At 32.5% G+C, this 12,541-nt stretch overlaps 2 protein-coding genes across 2 annotated transcripts; both read right to left on the bottom strand.

Annotated features, from left to right (window-relative positions):
* Positions 1-213: 213 nt before the first annotated feature.
* LOC146881839 (protein FAR-RED IMPAIRED RESPONSE 1-like) lies at positions 214-534 on the bottom strand. Its single transcript, XM_085669363.1, has one exon. It carries the CDS (start codon positions 532-534, stop codon positions 214-216), a length of 321 nt encoding a protein of 106 aa, XP_085525489.1.
* Positions 535-10,006: 9,472 nt separating this feature from the next.
* On the bottom strand, positions 10,007-11,456 carry LOC114170720 (trans-resveratrol di-O-methyltransferase-like). Its single transcript, XM_085669492.1, has 2 exons — positions 10,480-11,456; positions 10,007-10,390 (listed from the first exon to the last, which is right to left on the bottom strand). Exons 1-2 carry the CDS (start codon positions 11,248-11,250, stop codon positions 10,379-10,381), a joined length of 783 nt encoding a protein of 260 aa, XP_085525618.1. The 5' UTR covers positions 11,251-11,456; the 3' UTR covers positions 10,007-10,378.
* Positions 11,457-12,541: the final 1,085 nt, after the last annotated feature.

Genomic DNA, 12,541 nt, shown 5'->3' on the forward strand with positions numbered 1-12,541 from the left:
GAAAAACAATTTCAATTGTGTTTTGCATAGCTTTGCATTGATTCGTGATAATTCCTTCAGGTGACTTATTGGAGATGCATCGACGCCAACATTGAAATAACCAAACAAAGGTGGGTGTATCTTTTAATGACAACAATCTACATCCAAATAATATTGACTGTCCATGGTGATTAACATGACAAATGGTGCAAATGATATGTCATACTTGTTGGTCTAATAAGTTGTGTTGAATGATATCACATCTCTAAATTCTTCGCATGTTGCACGGCTACGCACATCAACCCAAAAAACGTTTGAGATGCGATCATCTGAATCCAAGTCAATGTCATAGAAGAAGTCATGGTTCAATTCTCGCATGTTTGAGAAGTGGGTTATCAAAGCCTGCACATCACCATCCTTGCACAATCTCTTGCGTTGCTTTCCGATGTAATTTCTGACATCATGCTCAAGAAATGGAATATTTTCAAAGCAACATGCTTCGCAAACTAATGACTGAAAACTCTTGTTAATGCGCACACCGGCTTCATCATTCATATCTAGTGTCCTCTTGACCTGTATGGCTATTTTTTTGTTTCCACGTATCAACCTCGACTTTTTTGCACTAAGTTCATGGTTATGGACATTGTTAATGTTGCGTATATTCCACTACCCTTCCTTTTTCACACCGCTAATTCTGGCAGGACATTGTTTTCTTTGTGTTGGGAGACTTTTTAATTATGGAGGAATTGTGAAGTGACATTTCCCTTCATGACTGCAAACTAATTTGATGAAGCATAACTCATTGTCTTCTCCTTTTGATGAACTTCTAATTCTGACACCAAACCAACATTTAATAGCGTACTTCCTATAAAATTGCTTCAGTTCATGTACACTTTTGAAAGTCATGCCAACTTGAGGAACTTCTTCGTCAATGTTATCTTCGAGGGGTTTAATAATATCTTCAAATAGGTTGTCGACCTCAGTATCTTGAAATAAAGGAATGTCTTCGAGATATATTGGGTTAACATTTTGACATGTACTCGTCACATTGACCTTGTTAGTAATATTTAAATGAAAAATAGTAAAAAAATAACATCCACCAAAGCAAATAGTAATCACGCACATTACGCATACAAATGTTTCGTTTGAAATTAACATTCCAGTACAATGCATTTCAGTTCCACCATTAAAGTAACAATTTTTATGAATTTGTATTTAGGTCAAAGCTGCAAAACGTTAATAATAATAACAATATTTAATAAACTAATAAATGACCAACTAACCTTTCCGCAACAATAACTCCATGTTGTCCAAGCTTAGTAGATGTGCATTTATGTGCATCTTGGCAAAGCTAGTTAAAGAAATCATTCATGGTTCATGGAGTATGAAGCATTGGTGGAACAGAAGTAAACAAGACTTCAGGCAATGAAACAGAGACATGAGGTAGGTGAGAAATAAAGGTGGTGGATAACTTAACTTCTGCAATAAGTTAATGAAGGTAAATATTGTCTTTTACAACGTTTAATGTTTCCAAAAAATTAAATTATCTGAGCTTACAAATAGAAGCAACTAATTGAATGCATTCACTCTCCAACGTTGTAGTTTTACCCACACATAGGTTATTTGCAAATTATCAGATTTACTTGTCCAATTCTTCAAAATATTATTTTGCATTGACATTGTTTGTCTTTTGTGTTAATAGATCATTTTGGGAAAAAAATAATTCGACGAAATGGAAGACTTAGAAAGTGTTGATGGTGAATAAGATATTTCAAACTCTTATTTGACAAGAATTTACGCAAATGGAGAAATGAAACAATGTGAAGATGGAGTTCATTTCGAAGGTCCTACGCCAACTCTATTCTGAATTGCATATAACACCACATTAAGGAGTTTGAAGGAAAAAGTTTGTCAGTCTTTGCACATACCAGATGGTAATAACATTAACAAGTTGTTACCGAAAATCAACGATGAATGGAAAATGGTGTATAATTTATAGTGCTGCTGACTTATCAACTGATGAGGAAGTTATCGCAATGATAATGAGTAAGCTCACATTTCCCATTAACACGATTATTGAACTTTTTGTCACCTTCACAAGGTCACTAGATGAAATACTTCGTCTATTACATAGGACACCACATTGTTCTTCATCAGATCTTAGAGAGAAATAGTGTACGAGGATGATACTATATTTCAGTGGACATATGAAGTGGGCAACTATACTGGAATGCCCATATGGACACGGTCTAATGTTTAGATCCAATGTAGTGGTGTACATGTCCATCTCCCATGTTTGCACATTCGTTCATCTATTGGATAAATCTCACATGAAATTGGGTGTAGAGATCGGAAAGCAGTGATTGAAATTAGCTACCGTCGTGCGATTAAAGTAGTGAAAAATTGCTTATTTTATGACATAGTTGAAATCAAATATGATAGCGATGTAGTCCAAATGATTCAGAGGTGGAAGGATGTCCAACGTATAAGTAAACATGTCATTCATCCACGCACTTCGACTGACATATAACTGTTCATACAAAGAAGGGACATACGTCCATCAACACCACAAGAATATTTTGAAGATATCCAACCTTGGTTGTATAAGAATGCAAAAGGAGGATAATCACGAAGAACCAGATTGGATTATCTTTAGTTAATTGTTTATTAACTTTTGTAAGAAGTCAACAATAAGTCCGTCAAAGTTGTGTTTCTTATGATGCAAAATATTAAGAGAATTTAAGACCTTAATTGAATGTTTGTCAGTGGTTTCGAAATATTTAAATTAATTAATATTGCATAATGCCACCGTTTGCCATTCTATTTAAACCAATTAAACCATAATGCCACCGTTTGCGTCATAATGACATTCAATATTGTGCACAATCGTTTTCTTCAACCATATCAACTACCACCAAACAAATATAAATGCGGTCAAACGTTTAAACTCCTTCAATGCTCATTAATGTGTCTATTTAATGTGTTTCATGTGGAACTCATCTCCCTATCTCTTTTTGTTTGTACATTACTTTTGGACCCACATTCTTGTTGAGATATGGCAGCCATGGGAAGCGGCAACAACAACAATATATTATGGACATTCAACACAATTCATGTTGCCTATGTGGTAAGTACAATTGTGGACCCATAATATTACGCTTTTAAGCACCAATATTGTGTTTCCAATTGCCATCACCGTTGTTGGTTGAAATTAGAACGTTGCATATATTGATCGCCATTTTACAATGGCTTCTGAGGATGAATTGGTTGAGGAATGAGAGTTAGTCGACAAAAAAGGCCAAATCCACTGAACTTAGCATGCAAAGGTATTTGCGTCATGCCGCCACTGAGTTTCATGACACAATCTTTTGTGTGAGGTTGACAAAATATCAAAGTCGAGTCTCTCATATGGTATATGTCATTTCAAGTTTTCTATTTTCATTAACCAAATGTTAACCTCACATTAATTAGGAAACTAATTTTTTTTGGTTTAATTACTCGGATCATACCCGTTTTAGTTCGAAAATTTCAAAATGGTACCCACTTTGAACTTTGTCTCAATTTAGTACCCAATTTTGATTATTGCATCAATGTAGTACCCTCCGTTAAGTCTTCACAAACGGCGTTAACTACCTTGCCACTGAATTTTGATGTGTTTTTTTACTAAAACAGTGGTATGGACCCAATCCAAAACACATCCAAATAATTCCATTAACGGAAATCATCAGGAAACAACTCAAACAAGTAACTAAAAATGAACATAGAAAAAATAACAAACATTTCTGATCTTAGAATTTATTGTACTCTTCTATCTCAATAAGTGTGTCTTTTTGAAGTCTATGTTTCGTACGAGCAGTACTAGAACTGGTTTTGATGTATTTTCTTACAAAAACAATGGTATGGACCCAATCCAAAACACATCCAAATAATTTAATTCACGAAAATCATCAGTAAACAACTCAAATAAGTAACTAAAAATGAACATAGAAAAAATAACCAACATTTGTGGTCTTAGAATTAACTGTGCTCTTCTGCATCAATAAGTTCTTTTTGAAGTCTTCATTAATCCATGTGTATTTCAATAATGAATTTTCATTCTTTTTAGATCCAAATACATACCTAGATGTCAACTTGGTCTTAAAACCACGAAATTTCTCAGCCACTGATGACAAATTGTGTTTAAGCGTTGCCACATTTGGGATATCAAATGTTAGCTGCAATATAGAAAATGTCATCAATAATATTTAACATGTTATCAATAAAATCAAACTATGAGGTTAATAACATTAATATTAGTTACCAATAAATCCTGCTATATCATGTTCCGATCAATTTCAGTGACATGTTAGTGTGATATTCTCTCCCGTGCCAACGTCCCTAAATAGCTTTTGAAGATGTCTGCATAAGGACCTGTAGGGACTCTAGTGTTGACGTCAATATCGACATGTGTTTTTTGACCATTAGCTCTTCTAATTAAGAGTTGTCTCAACCTAATGGCTCCTCTAGTGGGTCTCATACTGGGTGCTTCATTCTCTGATGAACTAGGATGTTTAGTCATATATCTGCGAAATTAAAAAATCACAAAACATTAATAAGTAGCACATAAAATCATATATAAAACATTATTTACCAAAACACGTAAATTTTTACAAGAACATAAAATTCTTACATAAAGTTATTGATTGATGATATGTATATTCCCTCATCGTTATCTTCTCGAATTATGTGTACATCATCAACTAGAGGGACTTCATCAATATTTATCGATCTTTTAAATGGGTGAGTATCAGCAATATTAAGATTACTTAGATTCTCTTCATTAGGATCATTTGTTTTTTTCCATGAAGAGCGACAAACCAATGTTCAGACGCAGGATCTTTAACATAGAAAAACCTTATATTCTTGTTGTGCCATGATAGATGACTTGTCTCGATAACCCACCTTTCGAAAATCAACTAGAGTCATTCCTGATTCATCCATTTTGACACCAATCTTATTGTTAACCCACTTACATTTGAACAGTGGAATAGTAAACATGGTATAATCAACCTATCATATCTCTTGTATTACACCATAGTATGTCATTGATCCAAATACATGATTGTGATTTTTAAATGAAAAAAAATTATAGCGACTCAGCTTCAAAACTGACTCCACTATTTTGTATTGTGCTTTTATCATCCAAAGACTTCGTGTAGAATGTGCAATTATTAATTTCATAACATGTACAACAGATGACATCAATTTTCAACTCATTCGCTAACCACATCAAAGTCTTAAAAGATTTTGAATGTTTCAAAACCTCAAATTTAAACCAAGGCATGGATGTTCTATTATGCTCCATCAAATGTCATTCTTATTGTCTTGGATTGTTCTCTTTCATAATGGCTTTGTATGCAAATAAGTAAGAGGTGATCTTATTTGTGTAGTTCAATATGTCTAGATGTGCTTGCAACAACTCTTCACGATCTTTGCTAACCACACTCACAATTCGAATGTTGTTACTTATAGAACGCCTGTTCAACCATGATCTTTGAGGAACTCCTATCAATTTTTCTTTTGTGATGTAATCTGAACAAAACTCGACATTTTCTTCAACAATATACCTTCCGATCATTGAAGCTTCTAGACAATTTTGATTTTTCACATACCCTTTCAAAATATTTATGTAACGTCAATGAGATACATCAATCTTAAGTATACTAGTCCACAAAACTTGATTTCTCTTACCACATGAACAAGTAAATGTACCATGATGTCAAAAAAATGATGGAGGGAAAAACATCTCCAACTTACACAAGATGATAACAATCTCGGCTTGAAGTTCATCTAATTTTAAAGGATCAATGAATTTGCTACAAATTGAAGAGAAAAATGCACACAAATGCATTATAGTTTGTCTAACATTTTTTGGTAAAATTCCACGAATAGCTACAAGTAACAATTGTTGCATTAAGATGTGGCAATCATGAGACTTTAGGCCAACAAGCTTCAAGTCTTGCATGGAAACTAAACTTTGAATATTTGAAGATTATCCTTGAGGTATCTTGACACTCTTTAAACATAAGCAAAAACTTATTTTCTCTTGTCTGGATATAGTGTAACATGCAGCGGGGAAATAAGTACACTTACCAACCTCCCTTGGTGCCATGTCTTCTCGGATCTTCATTTCAACCAAATTCAAATGAACATTTACTCCATCTTTTATCTTCACCTGAATGTTAAGTAGTGTACCAATCAAGCTATCACACATATTCTTCTTTACATGCATGACATCTATGGAATGCCTAACTTGTAACTTCGACAAATATGGAAGATCAATGAATATTGATTTTTTCTTCCAAGAGCTCGATGCAGATGACTTCTTGGATGTTTTCCCAAATACATGATGTACTTTGTTAACTTTTTTCATGAATTTGAAGGCCAATCAATGGAATTGGTGCTTCGTCAGTCTCTTGATGTCCAGTGAATGCTTTTTTTAACATTCGATAAGGATGATTAGCTTGTAAAAACTTTCGATGGTGCAGATACACAGTCTTTCTTCCCTTTTCAATTGATGAGGTGTAGTATTTTATTCACATATAAGATATGCTTTATTACCCTTGACACTGTACCCCGGAAAATTACCGTAAGCTGGAAAGTCATTAATGGTGCAAAATAGCATTGCATGCATCATGAAAGTTTCAGAAGCAACAACATCAAATACTTCAACCCCATCAACCCACAACAACTTCAAGTCTTCAACTAGTGGATTGAAATATACATTTATGTCATTTCCAAGTTTCCTTGGACCAGATGTCATCATAGAAAACATCAAGAATTTTCTCTTCATGCAGAGTAGAGGAAATAAGTTTTAATGAATAATATAATAGACCAACAACTATTGTTTGTACTTAAATTACCAAATGGATTCATTCAATCGGTAGCTAAGCCAAGCCGAACATTTCTACATTCTTGACAGCACTTGGAAAATTGCTGATCCATATTTTTCCATTGCATTAAATCAGCTACCTGATGAAGCAGTTTGTCACATCTTCTCTCAATCGCAAGCCATCTAAGGATTTTAGCATCTTTATGATTTGCAAAGAAATGCTTATCTAGGCATGATTGGATGATACTAGACTACTTTCAAAGCAAATTCTTCCTTTTCTATTTGACCATTATCTTCACTGTTTCTTTTCTACTTGTACCGTGATGACCCACACTTTGGACATTTCTTCAAATCTTCAAATTATTTTCTGTATAATATGCAATCATTAGGACATGCATGTATCCTTTTATACTCCATACCCATCGTACAAAGAATTTTCTTGGCATTGTAATTTTGAGTGGGTAGAGTATTTCCCTCGGGAAGCATTTCATTCAAGAGCACAATCAATTCTGTGAAACTTTTATCCGTCCACTCCTTGGTCGCTTTCAAATTTGTAAGTCTTAAAACCATTGGCAAATGCGTGTTCTTAGTTGAACCAACATACAACGGAGTTCCCCCCTTCATGAAGATTCACCTTGTTTATTTTAATGGTACATATTACTTTTAAAAAACGTATCTTAAATATCACAAAAATTTGTCATCATTTCGCATTGGTCTTCAAGATACACGAAATAAAAGTGATTATCAACACAATAAAATAGTCACCCGAAGATCATGACAAAAACACAGTTGACAAATATTTGTGAATTTTAAAATATGTATATTAATATATATATATATATATATATATATACACACACACACACACTAATAAACTACTAGAAAGTCATTAATCTTAAATTGTCCAATCGGCAGCAAGAGGCAACAATGCAACAATTGCTATCGGCGGCATCAGATGATTTCACGTAGATGATTTCACCATAAATAAGCTTGCCGGCCTCGGTTCAATTAATAACCGAGGCCTAAAGTCCATACTACCTCGGTCCACTTTTACTTGAGGCTAAAACATCTAACGATGGTGGCATTTTAGAAATATTTGGTTATTGGGTTGCCTTGTAGGCTTCAGTTTTTTTCTAACCGAGGCATAAAACCCCTTACTGCTTCGATTTTTAAGTGACCTGAGGTAAAAACATTTGAGAAAATTGCAAAAATGTCACCGTCTCCTATTAGGCTTTGGTTCTATTATAACTGAAGCCTATAAGACGAATTAAAATGTCAAATTTGCACTGTTATATACAAAATTTCCTTTTTAATTTAATGTCATTAACATCAACTTGATTGACGCTCAATTAAATAATTTTTAAAATAAAAATACATTAACATCGACTAATTTAAAAGTTAATGATGAGTTAGCATTCGCTAGAGTCAACCTTAAAGACTGATGTTATCGAATTAACTTCCATGATTGTATAGTCGCATACATGCAATGGTGAACCTACGTTATGACATATAAGGGGCCATGGCCCCCAAATTTTTTTATACTTACATAATTTATTATATATTGTTAAATATATTTTTTTAAAAATTAATATTTTTAATATATTTTATATATTTTATATTTTAAAAAAATTATATATTAATGCACAAGATTTTTTTTTATTATCTACATTTATTTTTTTAATTTAGCCTTTTGAATATTTTTAAATGAAAATAATTATTTTCTTAATATTTTTTTAAGTGATTACTTGTTTAATTTTACTATCTTTTTATTTAATTATTTTTTTAAACTTAATCGATATAAATGAAAATTAATTATAGTAAAATAAAAATGATTTATATTTAATTTTTAATTATAATAATAATAATTTTATTATTTTTTATTATCATAAAAAAATAAATACAATATTTTTACTAGTTTATATAAAAGATTTTAGATTACTCTTGTGGTTTTTATTTCATTTCAAAAATATCAAGTTGATCTTCTAGTTTTTTTAGTTTCAATTTGATCCCAATTTTTTAAAAAACAATGCAATTTGGTCTTATTTTTGTTAAATTTCGTGAATTAGATTAAGATTTTTCCATAAAAATTGAAGGTGTAAATAATGATGATTTTCTTTGTTGATGTAACTGACATAATCTCATTATCAATTTTGATAAAAACTCCTTTCTTTGCTTCAAAAAATTTAACAAAAATGATCAAATTGCATCAATTCTTAAAAATTCAAGACCAATTTGAGGTTAAAAAACTAGAGGATCAATATAATAATTTTAGATAAAAAAAATAGACTAAAAGAGTAATTCAACCAAAACTTTGGCATTCTCAAAATTTTTGGCTCAAGATCCCCGGTGCATACACATACAACATGAATATGATCTGATACTAAAATTTATTTAGCGCCGACTATTTTTTTGTCAGTGTCGACTTTTGGTTAATGCTAAATACAGGTTTTCTCATAGTGTTAATACGAACTATTAGCTCGTATAACTCTAGGTAGTCTCTAAAACATGAGTGAAATGTCTCGAGTCCGCACGGAATTCATTTACAATAGATAATTGTGTTCCAAATGTAAAGAACAAAATTGCAGCATTTTAATGTGAATGTTGTTTAAAATTAAAAGGAAAGGCAATTAACCCGATCACACTTCTACCACCAAGATCTCCATGTTCCAAATTCTTTGCCATTCAAGAAGATAGATCTCTGCTAGTAAATCTTCCTAATATTCTTGATTTGGGAAAATCTTAGGAAATGTCTTCCGATTCACTTGTCAAATCCTACTTTGTTTCCAATCATTTGATATCTAATTTATATATATATATATATATATATATATATATATATATATATATATATATATATATTTTAAACTTACGATACTAATCAAGTGCTTGGAAATATTTATAAATTACTTTTGTAATTAACTTTATAACTTCTTCATAACAAAGAATTGAAAAGCCACACAAAATGAGGCAAGATGAGAAAGCAGTATAAAGCAATAAAGATTGACGTAAACTTATATCTTATTTCACGTGGGACTTAATTATATGACGTAATTTGTTCCAGAAATTTTACATAAAGGATATCTTTTTGATTAGTCTTTAGAATCCAACCAAAGTGTTTTCTGAATTCATGAATAAGTAGCATGTGTTATAGTGTCAAAAACAGAAATACGTCATTGAATGGTTGTCCTTCATAACTAATCATTTTCTCAATTGTTGAGTTCTCATAGTCACAAATTAAATATAAAACAAAGTTGTTTGTTTTCCTTATCTTTCATCCGCTGGAAATAATAATCAACATAATTATGTGTCCACCCGCTAGTATTATAAATAGAAAAAAGTAATAAGATTTCATACCACACAATAACCTACCAAATTACATATGGAATCCCATAGTGAAGAGAATGCTACAATATTTGTTCAAGCTCAAACTCACGTTTGGAAACATATTTTCAACTTCATAAACTCTATGTCCCTTAAATGTGCAAATGACTTGAAATATTTACCGGCACAGCATTTTCAAAATTATTTTTACCGGCACAGCTGCAGCCATAAAAGGATATATCAATTAAGTAACAACAAAGACCAAGTTATGCTAATGTATAATTAATACTAAGATTGTATATATTTACCTTCAACATAATGGAATCAGCATGAGGAATTGCTTCAAACATGTCCCCTCCAACATATTTTATGTTCTGAGTTTCTTCCAAGCCTGCAACAACATGTGGCAGATCAAACACAATGCACTTTACCTGTGGGAAGGACTCAACAACGATCTTAGCCATGGTCCCTGTTCCTCCTCCAACATCAACCAATGATTCTATTCCTTCAAACACTTTCTTATACTTCTCAATCATCACAGTGGAAACCAATCGACTGTCTACAGCCATGAATTCATTGAAAAGGTGATTGAAATTAGACTCACGTCCAGCAAAATCCCATAATCCCATACCATTTACACTGTGAAACGGCGTAGGGTCTTCATTTGTGAACCAAGTAGAGAATTGAAACCATGGATTCATCAAAACTGGATCAAAAATTAATTGCGGCACACGTTTCATACTAAAGGGATGGTCCTTAAGGAGTAGTTTAGATGCATCAGTTAGCGCATACCTCACTTCAAGCTCATTTTCTGTCGCATTGTGTTGAGAGAAAAAACCAGAATGAGTCAAAATTTTCATCAACCGGTTGAGGAAACAAGTCTTGGAAGGGTGGATTGGTAGTGAAGCAATGAGTTCTGAGATTGGCATAGGTTGGCCATAGTCGTGTATGATATCTGGTATGCTTAAGTCATTTGCACATTTAAGGGACATAGAGTTTATGAAGTTGAAAATATGTTTCCAAACGTGAGTTTGAGCTTGAACAAATTTTGTAGCATTCTCTTCACTATGGGATTCCATATGTAATTTTTGCGAATCCAAAAGACGCTAAAAACCTTAGATGGCATGCAAATGAGAGAAGATGTGATGGACTACTTCGTCATCTAGCTGATTCAATGCAAAGGAAAAATATTGGTCATGAATTTCTCTAGTTCAGTCAAGAATGTAGAAATGTTTGGTTTGGTTTAGCTACCGATGAATGAATCTATTTGGTAATTTAAGTACCAACCATAGTTGATGGCCCGTTATATTATTCATTTACAACTCATCTCCTAGGTTGTGCATGAAGAGAAAATACATGATGTTTTCTATGACGATATATGGTCCAAGACAACTTGGAAATTACATAGATGTATATCTCAATCCACTAGTTGAAGACTTGAAGTTGTTGTGGGTTGATATTTGATGTTGTTGCTTCTAAAACTTAAATGATGCATGCAATTTTATTTTGCACCATTAATAACTTTCCAGCTTACAGTAATTTGTAATGATACAATGTCAGGGTCATAAAGCATGTTATATGTGTGAAAAAAAGCATTGTATCTCATCAATTAAAAAATGAAAGAAAGATCATATATATGCACCATCAAAGGTTTTTACAAGCTAATCATCCTTATCGAAGGTTAAAGAAAGAATTCAACGGACATCAAGAGAATGACGAACCACCAATTCCATTTATTGGCCTTCAAATTCATGGAAAAGTTAATAAAGTACATAATGTATTTGGAAGAAAAAAATCAGTATTCTTTGCTCTTCCATACTGGTCGAAGTTACAAGTTATGCATTGCATATATGTGATCCATGTAGAGAAGAATGTCTGTGATAACTTAATTGGTACTTTACTAAACATTCAGGGAAAGACAAAAGATGAAACAATTGCTCGTTTGGATTTGCTTGAAATGAAGATCTGGGAAAGCTTGGTACCAAAGGAGGTTGAGAGGCGTACTTATTTGCCCCCTGCATGTTACACTATGTTCAGACCAGGAAAGATAAGTTTTTTCTTTTTCCTAAAAAGTGTCAAGGTACCTCAAAGATACTCTTCAAATATTAAGATTTTAGTGTCGATGCAAGACTTGAAGCTTGTTGGCCTAAAGTCTCACGATTGCCATATCGTAATGAAACAATTATTATTAGTGCTTATACATGGAATTTTATGTTAAAAATTGTTAAAACAAACTATAACTCGTTTGTGATCATTTTTCTCTTCAATTTGTAGAGAAGTAATTGATCCTGTAAAGTTAGATGAACTTCAAGGCAAGATTGTTATCATTTTGTGTCAATTGGAGATGTTTTTCCCTCCATCATTTTTTGA

The sequence above is a fragment of the Vigna unguiculata genome, chromosome 11, assembly GCF_037176805.1.
Source record: "Vigna unguiculata cultivar grain cowpea cultivar isolate G323 ecotype 2 chromosome 11, ASM3717680v1, whole genome shotgun sequence".
Lineage (NCBI taxonomy): Eukaryota > Viridiplantae > Streptophyta > Magnoliopsida > Fabales > Fabaceae > Vigna > Vigna unguiculata.